At 38.0% G+C, this 22,497-nt stretch overlaps 1 protein-coding gene across 1 annotated transcript; it reads left to right on the top strand.

The window, feature by feature from the left end:
* Positions 1-576: 576 nt before the first annotated feature.
* EIF3E (eukaryotic translation initiation factor 3 subunit E) lies at positions 577-21,516 on the top strand. Its single transcript, XM_079301578.1, has 13 exons — positions 577-735; positions 2,367-2,481; positions 5,485-5,602; positions 8,818-8,860; positions 9,309-9,413; positions 11,407-11,532; positions 12,941-13,065; positions 13,794-13,920; positions 15,887-15,988; positions 16,662-16,771; positions 19,590-19,692; positions 20,146-20,280; positions 21,357-21,516. Exons 1-13 carry the CDS (start codon positions 646-648, stop codon positions 21,393-21,395), a joined length of 1,338 nt encoding a protein of 445 aa, XP_079157704.1. The 5' UTR covers positions 577-645; the 3' UTR covers positions 21,396-21,516.
* The last annotated feature ends 981 nt before the right edge of the window (positions 21,517-22,497 follow it).

Here is a 22,497-nt window from a genome sequence, read left to right as displayed (position 1 = left end):
TATAATCGCTACACGTAATATGCAAGTTATCATCAATATTACCGATTTTTCCACTTCTGTTACTAAACTCAGTAATACATTTCTGTACTTGCTTGAATTTCCCTGTGTAAGCCATTGTCCAGCAGCTCCCCAGCCTTTTTCTGTCTTAATAAACTTTTCACTTGATGTCAAGGACAGCTTGGACCCCTTTTCAGATTCTCATCACTAGTTTAAGATTTCGATCAAGTCAAGCTTACAAACGATGCACAAAATTCGGGGGGCTGGACTCACACCTCACAGCTGCTTTCAGATGTTCACCCCCGCACAAATCCCGCTCCATTCAGCGGGACTGCCCAGCATTTGCTCACGCGCTGCACCCGCGCCCTCAGCACACGCGAGGAGCAGCAGGGCCCTGCCCCAGCCCCCACACAGCGCACTGAGACGGGCCCTGCAGCGGGAAGAAGGGAAGGGAAGGGAAGGGAAGGGAAGGGAAGGGAAGGGAAGGGAAGGGAAGGGAAGGGCTCGGCCATTCCCCCATCTCGCCCGCTCAGCCCCCGCAGACCCCAGTGCGCAGGCGCCGGCGCTCGCGGCTGGGGCGGGGCCGCGCAGGCGCAGCGCACACAAGAGCCGGTGGCGCCTCTGCCTTTCCTCTCTCCCGGCGCCAAGATGGCGGAGTACGACCTGACCACCCGGATCGCGCACTTCTTGGACCGGCACCTGGTCTTCCCGCTGCTGGAATTCCTCTCCGTCAAGGAGGTGCGTGTCTCTCCTAAGGGTGAGAAAGCCGGCTGCGGCAGCGGGAAAGCGGCAGGCGCTGCTGCCAGCCGCCGGTGCTTCCCGTGGGCCTGAGCGCTGTGCAGGCCGGGCGCGGCCCGTGGGGGATGCGGAGCCTCCGTAGGGAGGAGCTCGGGGCTCCTGCGCCGCCTGAGCCGAGGGGTGAAGCGTGTGGGGCTGCCCGGGAGGGACGGGAGCTCGGCCGAGAGGAGCCTGAGGGAGCCGCTCCTCGATCGCGCCGCTCCTCGGCTGCGAGGCAGCGCGGAATCCTGCGCCTCCTCCTTGGGAGCCCGGGTTTGGTGCCGTGCCTTTCCCTCACGTCTGTTCGGAGGAAGGAGAAGTCCGAGCTCTCCCTTGCAGCCGCAGTTGGCAGCTGTGGGACACCCTCGATAGCCCCGCGCCTCTTGGTGCTCGGGTCTCCTGGCAGCTGGAGCTCAGGTGGCCTTGGGCTTACGCCAGTGATAGTGATTAAATCTAATTCGAAACCCATGTCATCACAAAGTTGTGTTGGAAACAAATATAAGTCCCTTCTTGAATCATCACTTATTAGTCTTCTTATGTGTAATTTTAAGTTCTATTGCTACAAAGAACCGAATAATGCTGGAAATACCTCAGAGGAGTGCTTCAGATACTTTAGACTAAACCCTCATCAGTCTAAGATGTTTTAAAAGTGAAGTAAAATGTGTAAAGTTATATAAGTTTTGAATTTAAAGTAGGTCTTGTTTTATCCTTCATAGAGGAACTGATGAACCATGCTGTCGAGTCCACATGTGGACTTTGCTTAATGCCTGTCATCTTGGTGGCATTTTTACATTAACTTTTTTATGTCAGCTGAAGTTAATTAAACAGCTAATTTTGCATTGTTAATTTTGAACAACACGATGTTCAGAGCCGAGTTAGACTTCTACAGATTCTATATCTGAGATGGCCACAGATGTGATGTGGTGAGTTGTAATACTGCTCTTGTGCAAATATGTTCTTGAGGAATGTACTGGGTTTGGCCCTCACCTACATCTTCAAGGTCTAACAGCAGTTTGCAACTCACTGCTAAATTATGGACTATAAACTCCAAAAACAATTTGAAAAGTTTAAAAGTACACCATCCAATTACATAGCTACTCTAAATTTGTTCTTGTGCTATACACCTAGCAACATATTTTAGATTAATCTGCACTGCAATTAAATTGCAAGTTTAATCTTGTGCATCTCTTCTGAAATCCACTTTAAATAGCTTAACTAGTCCTCACTGTTCAGCATTTTATTTTGTGGAAAATATTCAGTACTTTGAAAGAAAAGCATGATTAAGATGATTGTTATTTTTTAAAGTATGTATGTAATTCTGCAGTAGGAATTGCTATTCCTGTTAAAAGACTAGTAATGTTACTTGACTTCTAATCAGCTTTTGAAGTACCTGCTTTCATAGATAGCAGGGAATAGTTGGTATTTTGCCAAAATGCAGAGGGGCTTTATAGTAACTACTCTTAATGGCAGAGCTCTGGGATTTTGTATTCAAAACAGTTCAGTTGTACAGAAGTCCAGAAAAATAACTACATAATATGATTTGAAACTCTTCAGCAGTATTCAAATGTATCTGTTAATAATTCCTGTTTCAGATATACAATGAAAAAGAGCTGCTCCAAGGAAAATTGGACCTGCTTAGTGATACCAACATGGTGGATTTTGCTATGGATGTGTACAAAAATCTTTATTCTGATGAAATTCCTCATGGTAAGCTGCTCATTTAGATGTAAAGTTTGTTTTCTAACCTTTCTATCTAAAGTAATAAATTAACTACTGGTAATTGCTTGTTGCATTCAGAAACTAGAGTACTGTTTAACTGTACTGTTTAACTGTGGGTTACCAAAAGGATGTGCAGTACTGGGACAAATAGAAGGCCCCAATCCTGGGAAGTTTGGGTTTATTGGTCTGTCAGAAACTTAACCTTTGAGTGACTTCTTTGAGTATTTCTATGCTGATTTGGTAATTTCAAGGTTTTTAGAGAGGTAGCCTGGTGGAGTTGCATTAGCTTTTCATCTGTCAAACACTTGGACAATGATTTGGTGTCATTTGGTGATTGTTTTTCTTTAAAGTATGTTAAGACTAGAGTTGCAGTGTAATTCCATTAATCTGTTTGTCTGTGGCTGATTTTTGGACTTTGGCTGGAGAAAGATGTTTCTGAGACTGTGTGGTTTTTCTCAGTTTTGTCAGTATAAAAATTGCTGCTTCTCTAGAAGAAAGTAAATTTAAGATTATAATGAATGTGATCTCATACTATCTTATCCATGGTTTTGGTAATCTCTGTTTACTACTTAAATTTCTGTCATTTTGAGGAGCATTTGGGAATGGGGAGAAAAGTAGATTATCTAGCCTTTGTCTAGATCATCTTTGTCTATTTCCATCTTTTGTGGGTGTTTTGATTTTAAGGGTTTTTTCCAGTTCTTTTCGTTTAATGGGTTGGGTGTTTCATTTTGTTTTTTCCTTCCTGACCTGGTTGTTCAATATCCACTATCTTCTTATTTCTCCATCTTTTTTTTTTTTTTCATCTTGGGAAATTCCTCACTTTTTTTCTTAGCTATTGGGACTACAGTCTATTTTGCCTGCATCTTAGGAGGAAGAGGCTTGTGTATTGCTGCATTCTTCCTTTGGGTCTTGCTCTTTTCAGTCTCTTGAAGCTGCAGAGATGGCCACAGACCTCTTTGGAATAGGAGAATTGATAGGCTTGTGGACATCAGGCTTATGGTCATGCCAAGTCTGTGCTAGCATTAGGTGTTGTTATGGGCATTGTACCATGATACATGGGACTTGTAATGTAAGGAGAACGAGAGGATTTCATTTCTGTAATCTAAGAAACAGTTGTAGTAATAGCTTTAGATTATTAATAGAGCTAGTGATTAAAAAAGTCAGGCAGTATCAAGGCTATAAAACAAGTATCAAAGCTGAATAGATATTCCTCTTTCTTTCCCTGCTTTGGCCTTTATAAATTGCAGAATATTACTGTTATCAGTAGTAATCAAGGAGTAAAATGCTAAAGAAGCGAACAACACAAGAAACAGCAATTCTAGCAGACTTCCACAAAATAACCACTCCAAATGTCTTCAGAATTCTGATTATAGCCATTTACTTAAGCAGATTGCCTTAGAGTATAATTTCATAAGATCACAGCTGCAAGAATTTGGATCAGTTTGCTCCCTTGGACAGCTCTGCCTTCATTAAAGACCAGAAATTTCCACACTTGTTTGAAGAGTATAAGAAAAACACTACATCTCTCATAAAATCTTAAGATCTTATGTCATCAGTTTGGCAAGATTTTGGTTTTGGTTTTTTTTTGTTTTTTTTTTTTTTTTTCTCTTTTTTATCTGTGGCTTTTATTCATTTAACATAAGCAAAGCTAGTTCTTTCACAGTCTACTATTCAGGGTGGTTGCTTGCACAGCTTTCTATGCAAAGGACTTAACTTCTGAGATCTTTCTGGTACGTGTCTTCTTGTATTAATGCTTATCAGAATGTGTGCATGGACAGGTGGTTCTTACTTTTGGAATCACTGGTGTCAGTAGAAGCTTACACTTCCTTTTTTTAAGACTTCACTGTTTGAAGTACTCAAAACTAAGTTCCCTTACACAGTTAAAGTTAGAAATGTCCCTGCACAATTTATAGTTGCTTTTGTCTTGTCTTTCATGAGATCAACTTACAATTACACACCCAGGAGATGTCGCAGGAAAACATTTTCGTGTTCTTAGTAAGTCAACTGAATGTTTTTTCTTTCATCTGTTTCTTCCTCTTTTATAATCTCAAGAGTCAACTGAAGGTGGAGATAATTTCTCCTTATTGGAACACTTCCTGTCAGGCAAGTTGTTCTTATGTTTAGGTTCAGTCACCATTATGGTGTTAGCCACCTTGGATGTCCTGTTTAAATATCTGTGTAATCAAATCATGAAAGAAATGTCAGCTCTGTTCACCGTGGCATTGGGTGTTCTGGTGTGTGGCTCACTTTTACTGTTTCCTGCATTTATCTCCTGGGGTTTAGTCTTGGCTTTCCTGATCCCACAAGTTTCTCGGATCACATAGCCTATGTCAGGGTGATTTTTCCTGTTTTGTTTTGTTTGTTTGGGTTTTTTTTAAGCATACATGCTTTTCTGAATTTTGTTTAAGTCTTCACTTCATTGCATTCCTAGCACTTGGTGAGGCATTTGGGGCAGTGTAAAATAATCACCCTAAAACACTTAGTTGAATTTCTTAACAATTTTTCATAAAGGGCCTAATGTTTGCATTAAACACAGAGTATACAAAATCCTAATTTTGCAGGTTGAACTGCTTGAAATTTTTTTTTTTCAATTTTTAGTTAAGTATGCTCAAATGTTCTTACAGAACCTGATCATGAGTCAGAAGAAAATTAATCCTTGTTGTGTCATCGTATTGTTTGGTTTTTTGCAAGTTTATTTGGAATAAGTGAACTTGGTTGTTTCTTCTTTAGCAGAAGCCTGAGGATGCCTTGTCTAGTATAGACTCTTCTCCAGCTGTACCTGTTCTCCACATAGGAGGCAAAGAACCAAATGTTACCAGTTTATACTAAGTTACAGAATTGTTATACCCAGCTGGGTTTGAGACTTGACTGAGAGGGCAGGTGAGGTAGGAACTGGGAAGATGTGTTCAAGTGTCAGCACCATGTAATTACAGGTTGGTTCATGTAAAAATTTGAAACATTATATTAAAGTCTTTCTGTTTGTGTGCTCAGCTTTACGTGAGAAAAGAACAACTGTTGTTGCACAGCTGAAGCAGCTTCAAGCTGAAACGGAACCTATTGTCAAGATGTTTGAGGATCCAGAGACTACCAGGCAAATGCAATCCACCAGGTAATTTCTAACCTGATTTGTCAGCATGGTTTTTTGGTACCTCTCAAGTGTTGCTGCTAGGAATGCTTTCTGTGTATTAACTGCAAGAAAGATGTTTTTATTTTCATACAGTATTTCAAGCAGTGCTTTTGGTCAGGTAATGGAAATTGCTCAACACAGTTTGCTCATCTCAGTGCTTTTCCCTGTTGTGCAAAAGACATCTATTGATTTTAATGTTTGTGACTCAACTTGGTCTAAGTGTCAGTCATCATCGTCCAGCGAAGTCCAGTCACAGGAGCTTTTTTTTGTTTGGCTTTGATTTGGTTTAAGGCTTTTTTGAGGGGAAAATAGAAGCTGAAACACTTCATATCTTCATCTGTCTTCCAGAAAAGGTTATGGAATGTTGTATTTGTCTGGGAGGCCTGGTGGATGAGTATCCTTTCAGCCTCAAAGCACGTATTTCTTTAGGGTGTTCTATCCTTTTGCCACTTAACTTGCTCCACCCCCAAACTGTTCCAGCTTGTTGGTATAGCAGTGCTCATAATTGTCTTTCTAAGGTGCATCCAATTTCTTCTAATTTTCTTGTGAGTAATTAAAGTCGAATGAGTTTGTCTGCACAGTGTATCTAAGGTCTATCAGAGTTTCACTGTGGTTAAGCTTGAAGTGGGCTCTGTAGGAAAGAGTTTAGCTGTAGTCACTGAGGAGTAACTGCACCTTCAGCAGAGAGGTGGGCTGATATTTCTTTGGCATAAATTGCTCCTTGCTTCCTTTACATAGGAATCATTGTTAATGCTGTTATAAATGTGTCTGGAAAACTGGACTATTAATTGGATGCCTTCTTCAGCCCTACCTGCCCATAAATTTTAAATAGAGCATGCTCTATGTATCAGAGAGAACCTATGGCTCAACTTGAATTTGAAGGTGAAGCCTTTACTTGGGTTTACTGTTGGCAAGCTTTATGCATCCCCTGATATGGAAGGCTGTAACATTATTTTGGAATTTCTTAGAAAAATATTGAATGTACAAGCTCTTCTTTCTATTCTGCAGGAATCTTCTCTATGAATATACCTTTGTTTGCAAACAAACTCCCTGAAGAATATGGATCCCTCAAGGCAAAGGAGCTTGATTAGAATTTACTCTGTTTCAAATACACATTATCATGCTTTTTTTTTCTTTCCTTTGTTATTTTTTCCACTCTTCACATTGTTTTCAGAATTTGTTATAGATTCATTTAGATCTTGGTTGGTGCAGAAATGGTGAGGCGCAGTGTATTGTGTCTCAATGCACACACAAAATGAGATTTCTGTAGGAATCATGAAATGCTGTTAACTTTGCAGCATGTCAGGGCAAGTTTATTTTCTATCCCGAGTACTTAATCTTTCACTATAAAAACATTAAGTAACTAAGTTGCCTTTGTATCTGATTTCAGAATGGATGTTCATGTCAGATAATTGCATACAGAAAAGAAATTCCATTTGTTTATGACTTTGATTATGCAAAGCCAGGAGTTGCTTTTGGAGGTATACCTTTAAAAGTGAACTTAAAACGTGAAAGTTCCAGTTACTATGGCAGTTGAGCCTGCCTTAAAGGAAAGTCTTCCTCCACAACTATACAACTCTAATTGAACATACAGAGGTCTTGTCCAATTCTTGCTTTGCCTTTAGCCAAGTTTTTTAATAATACTAGATGACTAGCATTTTGTGGGAAATGTGCTCTGTTACTTGACTTTTGATTGACAAATTTTTAGACAATAGAATGTGTTTCAAATTGGAAATGCCTTGTTTGGGAGCAAGAGTAAATAAATGCATGGAATATAACTTGCCTAATGCTGTAGAATGTTAACACTGCTGCTCATCTGCAGCAAGTTTTGTTTTAGAACCGGTGTGTGATTTGTGTTTGTAAAGTATCTGGAAACTTCACAGTTCAGAAGTTCTGGTTTTGGTTATTGGCTCAAATGTAGTTCTTCTAATCCAGATTCTTTGGTTAGATAGTAATGGGTAGAATTGGGCTGAAATATGTCACATCTGCCTAGACTGAGTAGTGTGCTGTAGATGGAAGAAAGAAGTTTTGATTCTTTTGGGAATTTTTGCTGGTGATTTTGAATCTGTATCAAATTCAGATAGATAGCTGCATATTATCAGGACTTTAAATCATGATTTTTGATCCATGATGGCAATATTTGGAACATCCAGCTCTGGGAAATAATGTGTAAAGGAGATTTTGCAGGTAGAAGTTCTTTAAAGAATAAGCAAAAACATTTTACTTCTCTAAGCAACTGTTGGAGGATGTTGACTTAAAAATCAGAGTGATAGTATTCCTCATCCTTAAAGTTATGTTCTACTGGAACAAATCCACGAGAATATTTATTTGCTTTCAGAGCTAAGACTGAGGAATTGTCATTCTTGGCTCACGTGGCAATTTGCCATTTCCCTGTGGAATCTTGTGCCATAAGTCCTAATTAAACACTCATATCATTGCAGTTGGTTCATTTCAGAGTAAATGGGAAAATACTCTTTGCATACAGTTGTTACTGTATCTTTATCTCAGGGAATTTACAGCTTGCCTTCTCGCTGGAGGCTAAACTTCTCTTTGATGTAGGTAATATGGCTTGTTCTTTTAATATTAAATGTTAAATGCAAAGCAGTCTTTGGAGATGTGGTCACATGATCATAGATGTTTAGAACTTACTAGTATGATTATTTTTTGTGGTTCTGTGTTCTGCACATATTTGCTGAGGTAGAGATATCCTTGTGACCCACTCTGTCTCAGTGCTAACAGTAGGATAAGTTTCCTTTCTACTTTTATTTGCTTTAATCTTCGCCATTTTTTCCCATCTCCTGTTAAAATCAAGGTTGTCCAGAGTAACTGCTCTGAAATTGGACCGTGAGAATGGGAAGAGCTTTAATTCAGAATTTAACTTTCAGACCAAGAGCTAAGGATGTTTTTAAATTTAAAACAACCTTACACTCTTTCTTAACTGTAGTTACTGTTGCAGGTGGCACTCATGACTTAAAATTAGAATAATTTTAAGATTCTGAAATTTCATGACGCAGTAATAGATGACTCTGCAGCTGCTTTTGAACAAGTGGAGGAATGTTACTTTAAATTCATGCTCAGTTTTTTGTGTTTTACCTTTAAAATTGTGTTGCATTGTGTAGTGTTGCATGGTGACTATTGATTTTTTTTTTTTTTTTTTTAATTTTGTAAAACCAATTATTTCTATCCTTTTATTGTAGAGATGGTCGGATGCTGTTTGACTATTTAGCTGAGAAGCACGGGGTAAGTGTAGCTGCTGGAATTCAGTTCTCTGTCCATTCAACCTCCCTCACAGCTTAACAGCATTTTGACCAAGTAGGGTCTAGCATTTTGTCCTGTCCTCTGTCAATGTAGCTAATAGGCAGAATTCCTAATACTAACGTATTTAATCCTTTGGACTGTTATTTTTTTTCTACACAAACAAACAGAAAAATCTCTCAAACTTAATGCTAGCTGCACCTGTGTAACTTAGGTGTGATTTGCATCCTAATGCAAGATGTCACCTTTTTCCAGTATTGGTGTAATTTTTCATTCTTTGGCATGGATTGAGAGTATAATAGTTTTCTATTGTCTTGTCCTATGTACAATGTATTTTGAAGTGCTACAGATTTCAACTCTACTATTAAAATTGGCTTGTGGTAGTGTGGTTCTTTTCCTAGTGAATAAAAGCTTTTATTGTATTCCTTTTCAGTTTAGGCAGGAGTACCTGGATACACTCTACAGGTATGCAAAATTCCAGTATGAGTGTGGCAACTACTCAGGAGCTGCAGAATATCTCTACTTCTTTAGGGTTCTGGTAAGTTTTGATTAGTTGTTGATTTGTGGTTTAGTTTTTTGATTTGTTTATTTGGTGTTATTTTCAATGAAATACTTAAACCAGTAAATTGTCTATATTAATTCTTAGCATATAATACTTCATTGCTTTTTGAGGCAATTACTGTATGCCAGAGTTCACAGTAATGATTAATAATCATCACTGTTGTTCAACAATTCCATTATTTTCAAGTAGAACTCAGAACTGTTCTTCAAATTTGTATGTTTTCTGACATTTAATTATAGAATACAATGAAGTGAGTACTTGTTTTTAAGAATACTTGATTTTTGTGCACAGGTGTAGTCAGCAGCAGTGAAAAGCTTGCAGGTGGCTTGAATGTAATTGGTGGCAGTGGTGAACTACCAGCTTCTTACCTGAACTCTCATCTGTCCTCTCTTGAATTCTGTGATGGATTTAAGAGTATAAGTTCATCTCCCTATGAAATGTAGACAGCTCAGATGATGAATGTACAAGCAGATCCATAGTCTCTGAAGCAACTCTTTTCATCTTGTTGTAATGCATATCATTTGTTCCTGGTGGGAGTGAATTTTGTAAATAAAGATTTGATGTCTTGTAATAATGTCAGCACAGTAAATTTATTGTTGGTGGTCAGTGAATGTGCTGCTTTACTAACAAGTGGAAATTTAAGGTAACTGCTTGCAAATCCAGATAATGTAGCTGGAACAGCTGCAGTACCTAAAAGCAGTTATTGTGAATAGCTACCTCTAATGAAGTGATTTGGAACCAGCACAGAGCATGTGAACCTTCTCAACTCGGTATGTACTAAACTGGCACCTGGCTTGCCTGGAGGATACACAGTCTGTAAGTCAGTGTCTCATGGATTGTGCAGTGATTGCTGAAAACGTAGTGGTTTGTACCATTGTGCTTTTTCACTGCTAGTTTCTATTCCCCTCTAAAAATAATCTCAACTCTCTGAAATAAAATTTCTGTAATTGGTTGTAATTAAAGAAGAAAAAGAGGAAAATGTATCTTTAATCGGAAGAGCAGGGCTTAAAGGTGGAATGAGTTTAATTATTACTCTAAATTTTGATGCTAAACCTTTCAGTGTTACAGGGTCTTTTTCTGTGCCAAGAGGGGATATGAAAGTTACATATGTAGGTTTGTGGGCGACTATCCTTAATTCTTCATGGTTTTTTTCTGGGTATAGCATTATGTTCTTGTATGTCAAGTAACCTCAGAAAATGAAGTACTGATTTTGTGCGGGTAATAGGCATAGTATAAGACTCCTATTACTAATTCTGGTGGGAGAAGATTTGTTTAAAAGGCCTGTATGCTGAAACATAGTCTGTGAAAGAACTATTGTAACCAGTCTGAGAACAGAATTTGACATTTTTTAAATGACATAGTACAACTCATTCCTAGTAAAACTAGCACAGCTTGACCTTAGGACTACCCTTCCAGGAGGCAGGTTCACTGCTGCAAAGTTGCAGTTGCACTAGACATTTCTGTAACAAGTACACTTCTGGGCAAGGCATTAGCAGGAAGAGTTTGGAATGCTAGCTTTTTGAAGGTGGTTACCTACTATTATGAGTTCTTTAGGAACTTGCCTTGTAATAACCTTGTTTTACTAGTTTAGAAGCATTTTTGTATGGTGGAACAGAAAGAAAACCCAAATAAATTTGGAACCAGTGTATTATCTGGTGCTCAGTTGTGGTGTTTTGTTTTGGTTTTTTCAACTTAAACTGCAGCAGCATGAATCTGTCTTACTTTGACAGGATTTCCTAGTTGCTCCTTAAGAAATTTTACTACTTTTTTTCCTGTGTCTAAATTATTTTTCAAAAAAAAAAAAAAACCCCACAAAAAAACCCACTTAGCTTGGAGAGTTAGGACTATGCAAAATTGATGTCTTGCAAATGAAAAATACTACCAGGCAATACTCTTTGTAATTTTTAAGTAAATAATAATTTTTAGCAAAATACTAAGAATGTGACTTCTTTGCTATTGTTGATCATAGGTTCCAGCAACAGACAGAAATGCTTTGAGTTCTCTTTGGGGAAAACTGGCATCTGAAATCCTGATGCAGAATTGGGATGCAGCCATGGAAGATCTCACAAGACTAAAGGAGACAATAGATAATAATGTAAGTAAAATCAGATATCTTAGCAAGGTGAGAGGTTAGAGGTGCTAGTACTCAAGTTTTATTATAAATCACTTGCAATCTTGTTTAGGAGTAGGTTACCACCTTTTCACTTGACACTTTCTTAATTGGCAGTGGGAGAGTTGAAGGATGCTTATAAAGAAATAATGGAAGATTCTTTTTCAAATTGCTTCCCTCTTAACACTTTAGGTTCTCATCTATATTTTTAAATATTTCCAATAAACAAAAAAATCTTAAGGATATGTTTGAGGGCAAGGTATTATTGTGTGAAATTGCTGCTTAAATTTCAGATACTTGTACTGTTCATGTTCTGGAAAGAAGAAAATGCATGTAAATAAACCATGTTATCTCATGAATACGGTGCTTGCATTTTAGGAAATGCAAGACAGCTTGTATTTGGAAAAATTTTCAGCTAATTCAGCTTTCTCCTGAGTTCAGATGAGTACCAAGAACTTAAGCAGAGAGTGGGGCTGAAGTGCTAATTCAGAACAACTGATGAGATTAGGGACCTGTCAGTCTTCCTTTTTACTTGTGGAGTTTCACTGACATATTAGAGATATGAAAGTTTACTCTCCTGAGCCAGAGTCTTGAAAAAACAGGGTTTTTTCTGTCCCCCAGTTGTCCTTTGTCTATGTGGCAGATAATTAGTGTTAACAAATTTTCTTCTGTCTTTATGATTCTGTATGCTTATAATAGACCATTTGACCTGTTCATTTAGCTCTCAAGGTTTTTTAGGATAGAATCATAGCAGTCTGTTGTCATTCTCTTTGGAGTGAGGATTACTTGCCATGTCATCCTTGCCATGTCAGTGTGTTGTTTTGCAGTCTGAAGTGCTATTGAAATTTGGAGCTAATGCAAGTACTTAGAGCTGAACCCTTGTTTGTCCGTTATCAGCAGGTTTGAATAAAAATAATGACTTTTTTTTTTTTTTTTGGCTGAAAGTGATTATAGAGTTTCATTATTGTCTGAGGGTCTATAATATAAAAACGATCTTCCTTTAGAAAGGAAGTAAAACAGAAAAGATGAAAAAGCCAAGTAGTTACTCGGATCGCATCTGAAGAGGGAATACAAGGAATTCAGAGTTAAGAAGGGGAGTAACTTGGGTTAGTATGGTGATCTTTGAGAGTTAAAATCACTGCTCTTGCCATTAAAAAATGCAAATTTCAGGAAACAGTTTGGAATATAATACTGGAAAATTTATTTTGCTTATAGCGTTCCGTAGATTTATCATTGAGATAACAAAAGTTGAAGGTCAAAGCCTGAGAATTTGATGACAGTTACAAAGAGTGATGCAAGATCACAAAATTATGAGCAATTGCAGGTTTCCATGGATTAGTATTCAAGGAAACTGTGTTGTGTTTGACTTGAACCAATGTTGTGTTTTTTTTAGTCTGTCAGCTCTCCACTGCAGTCTCTTCAGCAAAGAACATGGCTCATCCACTGGTCTTTGTTCGTGTTTTTTAATCATCCTAAAGGGAGAGATAACATCATTGACCTTTTTCTCTATCAGCCACAGTAAGTTGTGTTTTATTCTGTGGGGGTCTTTAAATCAAATTGAAGACAAACTATGAATATGCAAGCTTACTGAGTTTAGGGCTGCAGCGTGCAGCTATTATTCTATTCTGATTCTGTGAAAACCTATTTTAAAAGATTCTTGAGGGAAATCCAAGACTAAAAATGAGAATGGAAACACTGTATGTATTTGTGAAAAGATTGTTTTATATGTCGATCTAGCAGTCTTTGTTGCTCTCCTTTGGATGCTATCTGATAGCTTGATACCTTTATTATGTTTTGACATCCAAAACTGCACCCAGTACCAAAGTGAGGCTGTTCCAGTGCGGAGCAGAACAGGATAATCCCCTCCCTTGCCCAGCTGGTGGTTCTGTGCCTGATGTCTACCAAGACACAGTTCTCTGTCCTGGCTCTCCTGCCTGCCAGGACACACTGAGACTCATATTCATCTTGTTGACTAGGACCTCCAGATCCCTTTCTGCTTTCCAGCTTCTCATTCCCCAGGCTGCACATAGATCCAGTGCTGCCCTGTTACAGATGCAGAATCTGACACTTGCCCTTGTTATACTTAGTACAGTTGGTGATTGTCCAGCCCTCTGATTTCTTTGTCAGGATCTCTCTGCCGAGCCTCTCTGGCTGTGAGGAGTTAATGGCTCCTCCCATTTTAATGTCATCAGCAAACTTCAGTATACCTTTGAGTTCTGAATCTTACCTATGTTTTTTCTTTCCAGGTACCTCAATGCAATTCAGACAATGTGCCCGCATATCCTCAGATATTTGACTACTGCTGTCATAACAAATAAGGATGTTCGTAAGCGTAGGCAAGTGCTGAAAGATCTAGTCAAGGTTATTCAGCAGGTAAGGACTGCTGTATCTGATATTTTTTGCCTCTTTTTTTTTAAGGAGACTTCATGATACCTTTCTTCTAGTAATATACCTGGGTTAGGATTTGAGAGGTATTTTGATACTTATTTTTTGTCAGTGAAAGTTTTTAGTGAAATAAGGTACATATCAGTCAGTGGGAGGATGGAATAATTTTTTTCTCCTTTCTTATACATGAGCAGTGTTATGTACCCATACGTGCAGTATGGGCATACTAGAGTATGCACCTAGTTCTTGCTTCATGTGTTATTAAATGCTGAAAATTAAGTGAGATGTGAAATGGCTTTGGATCTGATTATTCTTTTTCAATTATCTGTACAATAAATTGTTGTGTGAATAAGGGTTCTTTCTTACATTTCAAAACCTCTGAATTGTATGTGTTGATTTGAGTTCATGTGCATTCTCTTGCAAATGGTTCTGTTGCCACAGTCACATGAGGATGGAGATACTGAAAGGAGCAATGAAAAGTTGCAAAAGTTGCTAGCAATCAACAGTGTTATGGCCCAGATTTTTATATGAAATCAGCAAGCCACTGGTATACAAACCAATACATTTCAAACACTTGAGTAATAAACGTGTGTGTGTATATATATATACACACACATATGTGACAGTTCAGTTACTATAGGCTAGCAGTCAGTTATAACTACTGCAAGGATTTGGGAAACTGTGTGCAAAGCACAGTCAATGCAAAGATCAAATTTTAGTCACAACTTAATCTGTTTTTAAGCTTTAGTTTTCACAAAAAGTAGCATAAGCAATAATTAAGTAAGTGATTAAGTTTTGTGACTCATCTTTTATCTTTATTTAAAATTTGATTGTAACTTTGAATTTATAATATGCATTTCTAGTACTTGAAGTGAGTAACATTTTACAACTTCTTGCATTTGTTTAATCTTGCGCACAATTAAGGTATTCCTTTTGAAAATACCAACTTGGGCTTTGGTTTTGAAATTACCTATCAGATTTCATAGTACTCTTCTGCTCTGTGTGATTCATGGTATTAAATGATAACCTGGTAGAAGTTTTATAGATGTGAAAACTTACATGTTACTGCTCTACTGGCAGCATAAGATTGTTTATACTTGCAACATCTTTGCAAGTATTTAACTGATAGATAAGCAATTTGTTATTTATTGAAATTGAGAGATGCTCATTCTAAGACCATTTTGCAAATAATGGTTAACAAGTGTAATTCTGATGTGAAGAGCATGTTGTATAAAACTGAATTTTAAACTTAAATAATGTGACTGTAAATCCAGTTCTTTGGGGAAGGAAAAAATAACTTTGATCCATAAAGAAAAATATGTCTTAGGAATTCCCTTTATCTTTTGGTCTTACTGTATGCTAAAACAGGTATTGATACATATTCATTTAAGCTGTTATAAAATATGCCTTAGAAACACTTAATGGGATTTTTGTTACATCTGAGTTATCACAATTGTATGCAGATGTAGTGTTGTCTCTGCCTCATAACTGAGAAAGTTGAGAAACTTCTGTAATGCCAAAACAAATTGAAGTAGTTTGTGTATAGAAAGTAGCATTTTTGTTAGCCATCTTGTCCATGAAAATCAAATAATAATTCAGTTTAAAGTATGAAGGATTTGGTGTTGGAGTCATCTTTGTAAGCAGAATTTAAGAAGACTATTTTGTCATATTTTATGAAATTTGAAGGTTTGATTCAGAGACAGCACTGGTCTCTTGACACTTTCCTAACCCAAAGATTGCAGCATTAAATGCTGAAGGTGGAACTCCCTCTGGTTGTTTAACCAGACTATTAGAAGGAAGCTTTTCTAAAGAGGACTTGAGAGGTTCAGCTTCTTTTATAAGGTGATATATATGAACTTGTTTCCACTATCAATTTTTTTTAAAGACTATAAGGAGTACTTGAGTGACCATGTGGCCTTGGTTTCTGATATTGTTCCTAATTCTTTTTTGACAGGAGTCCTACACATACAGGGACCCTATCACAGAGTTTGTGGAATGCTTGTATGTTAACTTTGATTTTGATGGAGCGCAGAAGAAGCTGAGAGAATGTGAAACAGTAAGACTTAAAATATTTATAAGACTTTTTCCTTTAAGTAAAGACCCCTAAAATTGACAATGGTCTGCTAGTTTGTTTGAAGTGGTATTTGATTCCATTGCCAATGCTTTCTGATAAACTTTAATTCATGGGTGGGTGGTGTTGGGTTTTATAACAACTCATTTTGTAACACTTAAACGTGACTTACTGTTAAGGATATAGCTTTAATGTTATAATAATGTTATATTTCAGAAGTTCTAGAAGGAGCAGCAAATGAGTAATCATGCATTTGGCCGAGCTTCAGGTTTTCCATTAGAGAAATGCTTGAAGAAAAGCTCGGATTTGCCTTTTTTGTGAAAGATGAGTGGGCAGTCAAATTTTGCATTAAAGGGATCTTCAGTAGTTAGGATAGCAGTAGAGTTTGACCTTCAGTCGAGCTACAACCTTACTCTCTTCTTGAATCAGACCTCAGTGATCATGGTTGTATGCAATTCAAATTCAGTAAGATGCTGAACAGTGGAAAAGTATTGCTAATCTATGGCTTTTTCACCACATCTTTGAACATAGTAATAGTGTTTTTAGCTATACTGTATATGTATAATGTTTTCAGGTATACTGAGGGCCGCTCTTAGTTATTGTCAGTGTCTACCAATAAACTTGTACTCACATGTTCCCCTTCTGCTTACACTTGCAGGTGCTTGTGAATGATTTCTTCTTAGTGGCGTGCCTTGAGGATTTCATTGAGAATGCCCGTCTCTTCATATTCGAGACTTTCTGTCGCATCCATCAGTGCATCAGCATTGGGTAAGAGAATGGCTTCATTCCTCACTTCATAGTTGTGGAGGGCAATTTGGCAAACAGTGCAAACTTCAGGAAGTATTGAGTTGTCAGGTAAATTCCTAACTGTAATCTCACTTAGATAGTATTCTTTCTAGTTTTATAACTCTGATATGATGGATTTAAATTATAGTTATATTTCAGAGTGTAATTATTGTGTTTAACTTCAAAGCAACATCTTTCTACCACCCCTAGCCCCCCCAAACAAACAGTGCTTTGAAGCTAAAACTGCTATGGTTTTAACTGGAATCTCTGTGAATTTAATGGGAACTTTCATACCCAGTGTCACCAAAGTCCTGGTGACCTCATACTGTATATGTACTGTATGTCAGTTAAAAATGCACTTTAGTTAAAAAAAAAAAAAAGCCATTTCTGAGGCAGCTAAGCTAGTAGTAAAATGTAGATATAATAGGAACAGGTAAAATTATTTGCTGGGAATAAGTGGAAAATACTTCATAGTTTCTGGCTTGGAATGATTCTGTGTAGGCAGTTGGGGAGTCCGTGGAGGTCCATTGCTCTGAGGACTCAGAAAGCTGCCAGCCTTCCCAGAGAGAAGGTCCCACAAGGGACTGCCTTCTAAGGGGGTCTTCTGGCAGGTCTCCTAGCTGCTGGATAAACCTCAGCAAGCTGTGGCCTGTGGCCACAAGTGATCAGCTCTCAGTGAGACCAGCTCAGTGATTTCAGCTCTGCTTGTGAGGCCATCCCACAGAGATTCCTTTATTATCCAGCAGCTCTGGGATGGGGGCCAGGAACAACAGCTCCCTTGGAGAACTGGGGAAAAACTGGGGGTTCTATGGGGAAGAGCAAGGGTGGTACCAAAGGGGAAAGACCAGTGGGTTACAGAGGATTAACGTGGGTTCTAAGGCATGGTGGGATCACTGAAGCCTTTGAGGGTAGCTGACCATGATAAGGGAGGATGTGCCCACTTAAGGGGCATCTCTCCAGGGGAGGGCTGAGATAAGCTAATCACAGCCCATTCCAGGGACATCCCTCCAGGGCAGGGCCATGGACAGAGCTGTGGCAGGCCCATAGGCCTCCATAATTCTCTGGAAATCTGTGCCCTCTTCCCCTCCTATTTCATGAGGTCATGAGAAAAAAAGGAGAGTGTAGGTGCTGTAGATTGGAAGTCATCTGGTTTAATCCTGTGAACCCGATTCCAGCTCTGAGCAGGTCCCATAGCAGTATTCAGGTATGCTGCTTAGTCAAGAATCCACAAGTAAGGGCCCTATCTCCACAAATGGATGTCCCACACTGTAATCCCAAAGCTGGGGTGCTTAATCCCCAGTGTAGTGGCAGTAGACTTTGTTGGTCATCTGAAAGGGAATTTACTCCATCTAAATGTTACTACAGTTTCTAAAAGAGAAATGTGAGAATTACACACCTAAACTTTCAGTTTAAAATTTCCTGTTTCAAGTCAAATGCTTAACATTGCTGAATAGGGTAATAAAGGGATGGTATGTTTTCTTTTTGTATTAAAGTATCTCATGTTCCACAGAAATTTCCATCCCTGATATGTTTTGCTTTCTTCTACCTTTACAATTGCTCATTCAAACTCAGATTAAAAGGTCTACTGGAGCAGTAGCAACTGGGGTTGGATTTTACTTCTCCTTATTTTCCCAAGTTCAAACACTTGTAACCCATTTGTTGTCGTTTTTTGGTGAAGTGAGTCAGTGTAAATCCATTATTTTAAGTTACTTTGTTTTCTGTTCACTTCATGTTTATCTGTGGGATGAAATGGAATTTGCTTTTATAGTTGGGAGAGAGGTGAGAGATCAAGACCTTATAGGAGAGACAAGTGTATGATGAGGTGTATGTAGAAGTCCAGCCAAGCAGATGAGCTCATAATTGATAGTTTATAAAGTATTTGCTTGATAGAAATAATAGTCAAGAAGAAAATTACTTTTGCAGGTGGAGAAAGATGTTTAGGCAAGACTCTGTAAAATGGTGAGAAATTGACCTCTTGTGCAACTCAGCATATCCAGCTGGCTTTTTAGTCATGCTTGTAGCCCTTACCTCATGTTTGTTACCTTAGTCTGAAAGCTGATGGAAGAATGAGCGTTACAAATGCCCTGTATGAGCCAACTGCCAGCAGGAAGCTGAAGGAGTTAGCTGGAAAACCACAGGAAACACTATTAAGAGGAATTATTCCTGGACAAGAGTGTTTGTTTGATTAAGAATTTTCCTTTCTCTGTTTTCCCCTACCTTTCTTTCTTGAAGTTGCAAGAAGTTTTACCATAGTGTATCTGTCATATCTTCTATACCAAACTCTATCTCGTGGGTCTCCTGAGCTTTGGAGTGAAGTTTTTTTGATAAACATTTTTTAGTTAGTCTTAACTTTCTTGACTGCTGATTACATTTAAATAAGAATAAAAGCAATTTGTTTGGGATTTTTTTGTTATAATAGTGGTGGCTTTATGCTAATAGTGAAATTACTTAAATAACAATTTTTCTAAGAATGCTTGTGTAAACAAACTTTAGTAGGAACATAGGAAAATTGTGCAGGTCAAGATTTAAAAGCAATATGGTGTAGCTCAGAATGAGTAAGTATACACTTAGGAATATAAATTTCTCATTTGCAGTGGGGTTGGGAGATGTGCAGGAGAGCATGTATGTAATTTTTATGTTTCAATCAAATGAAAATAAAGCTTCCCAACTTTGTAGTATTTATTGGCTATTGGACTGTGCCATAATTTGTGTTGGTTTGACTCGTGTTCCATAGTCTCTTGTTATGTTTACCAGCATCAGAGATTCTGTTTTGTCATTTAATGAGTTGGTTATCTTTTAGTATGTTGGCAGATAAACTGAATATGACTCCTGAAGAAGCAGAAAGATGGATTGTCAATCTAATTCGAAATGCACGATTAGATGCCAAATTGGATTCAAAGCTGGTAAGACTGTGCATAGAATCATGGAATGGTTTTGTTGAAGGACCTTAAAGACCTGTCTAGTTGCAACCCCCCCTGCACCCCACTACACCAGATTGCTCAGAGCTTCATCCTGCCTGGCTGTGAGCCCTTTCAGGGATGCAGCACCCACAGTTATTCTGGGCAACCTGTTCCACCCTCATAGTAATCTAATCTAAACCTGCTCTCTTTCAGTTTAAAGCCAGATGGATCAAAGTTAATTTACTGAATTTTTCATTACATTTTTTACTTCATGGGCAAAGAAAAAGAGTAGCAATAAAAACTTCTGTTCCTGGATAAACTGTAGTGGATTTCATTTATTGTGTTTTGCGCTTGTCTGTAATATGATCTGTGAAAGTTCTAAAAGCAGAGTATTATATTAAAGATCCTGGCATGCTGAGCAATTGTTAAATTTGTTCTGTCTTTGCTGGGTTTTAGGGCCACGTAGTCATGGGCAACAATGCAGTCTCACCTTACCAACAAGTGATTGAAAAGACCAAAAGCCTGTCTTTTCGTAGTCAGATGTTGGCTATGAACATTGAGAAGAAACTGAATCAGAGTGGTAGATCTGAGGTTGGTATAAGTTACGTTTTTCTGAATTCTTGCTGTCTTTTTTTATGAGATAAATTTAAGTATAATTCTTAACCTATGCCTCAATTCACCAGATGTACCTACTCCTAGTTCTAATACTAGGAATTGCATTGGGAAAGACTTACTTAGTCATGGTGGGAATTAGACAGTGGTTCTTGCTTTCTTTTGGCCTTTCTCTTTATCATTAGATTTTATTCTGTTGCATAACTGTTTTTGTTATTTGATGCTCTGCTTCCTTTAAATGGTCTCCTTCACCACCAGGAAAGGGCAGATGATGAAGTGTGACACTTACAAAAGTAGTTAAAATACTTTTTCCAAGTGGGTTGTACTCAAAACTATTGTAAGTGCATATATGTTATTGAAAAAACAATGAATGGTGCTTAAGATTGGAACATGGAAGAATTCTGCAAAACTCTTAACTGTTAAACCTGTTTAGTGAAATTCTAGAAAATGTTATAAAGTCATTGAAAGGTTTGTAGAACCAGCGAAAATGAGAAAGCTGGCAAGATCATCTGGCTTTGCTTCCCTCCACATTACAGTATGGGAAGCTTTGTGAAGGAGAACAGCACTGTAATGGGGATGGCTCTGAGGCCCAGCCATACATCTTTAAAACAAAACAGAAAAATCAGAACAATCCACACAGTAAAAGAGCTTAAGCATGAAAAGTTTTATTGTGCTTCCTCGATTCTCAGCTGAAATACTGGTAGCAGCTGGATAGGCAGTGGTGCACTATTATTCTATTCATGGGAAGTTGTTGGACACTTGTGTGCCATTACTTTGTTTTAAAAATACACCTGAAAACTTATTCTTAGATTTATCTTGGAGCTTCTAGAACTTCTTTCTGAAACTGCTTACTTGGAGGACTCTAGCTGTACAACTCATTTACAGTATGTGTGTCTGGTATATCAACATTTGTTTTAATCTTAAAGGTATCCTTCATTATTAACAACATTCCCACTTCATATACACTATTAGAACTGTTTAAATTAATGTTATAAATTTCAGTAAGTATTAGTTAATATGGTAATTGCTTCTAATCTTCTGTATTCATTTTTTAGGCACCTAACTGGGCTACTCAAGACTCTGGATTCTATTGAAACACTTCTACAGTGGGGACAAATCTGTTTATTTGATTAAAAAGCACATAAATGTGGAACTTTTTTGAGAAAAATAATTGTGTTAGAGCTAATGTTATTTGAATAAAATTGGCTACTTTTATCAGTCCCTGTGTGTTTGATTTAAACAGATTCTTATGTTATATAAGGACTTTTTAACATGACAGTATTCTGCAGCATTTTTGATCACATTTTGCAAAACTTAGGATGGCAATTGTGTTAGGTTTGTTTGTACCAAAGGATGCTTTTGCTGTCAGGGCTGTCTGAATTTGGATGCAGGGATTAATCAATTATTACCTATTGCAATCGTTGGATTCTAAAGAAATTAGAAGTTTGTGATACAAACAAATAGACCATTTTGCACTTCTTTTTGTTTCTTACAGAATAAGCTTGGAAGAGTGAAGGTATGTGTAGCTAGTATCTTTTATGAAACCTAACATAGCCTACATGTAGAATAATTTGAGTAGACCTCTTGTGTTCATGCTTCAGAATCTTTCCTCTTTGAAATCACATTTTTAATCTTGCCCCATGTTGTAAACTTTCTGAAGTATTTTTGGTTGGGAGGGAAGATTACAAAAGGCCTGATGAATGAGCTGCACATGGTTTAAAACTTCCATTCTGAAACCTGAAGTTCTTAAGATTAATGATGCGAACATAAAGGAACAGAACTCTTATTTCAGCTGTTGGAATTTGGAGGGGGCTTGTAAGTTTCTGGGGTTTTCAACTACTGTTTCACAATTGCCTGCATTTCCTTTGCTCTTTTGCACTGCAGAATGTGCCTTAGTATCTTTAAGAGCAAGTCACAGATCCTTTTTCTGAGTTCTGTCAAGTATAGTGACTAACCATAGAGGTGAGTGTACATGTTGGAAAGGAAGAGGCACTATCACTGCATACAGTTTCCTGTTGCAGGCTGAGGGAAACACCAGTGACTCACCTTCAGCTTGTTCCAACTGTGTGCTTGTTTCCTTAACCCCTAAAGTTCTGGGTTCATCTACGTGTCTTAAGTTGTTTTAGTTTGCCAACACTCCTGCTTATTGTCTGGAATTACATGTTGCCTGGGATGGAGAAGCAGTTTAGTGATGTT

Source organism: Erithacus rubecula, assembly GCF_903797595.1.
Source record: "Erithacus rubecula genome assembly, chromosome: 3".
NCBI lineage: Eukaryota > Metazoa > Chordata > Aves > Passeriformes > Muscicapidae > Erithacus > Erithacus rubecula.
The sequence above is the reverse complement of the archived record's forward strand: the minus strand, read 5'-3'. Positions and strand labels throughout refer to the sequence as shown.

Coding starts and splice junctions, on each gene's coding strand:
- EIF3E (XM_079301578.1), top strand. CDS start 646: ATGGCGGAGTACGACCTGACCACCCGGATCGCGCACTTCTTGGACCGG. Junction 736..2,366: donor AATTCCTCTCCGTCAAGGAG/GTGCGTGTCTCT, acceptor TTCCTGTTTCAG/ATATACAATGAAAAAGAGCT. Junction 2,482..5,484: donor TTCTGATGAAATTCCTCATG/GTAAGCTGCTCA, acceptor TTGTGTGCTCAG/CTTTACGTGAGAAAAGAACA.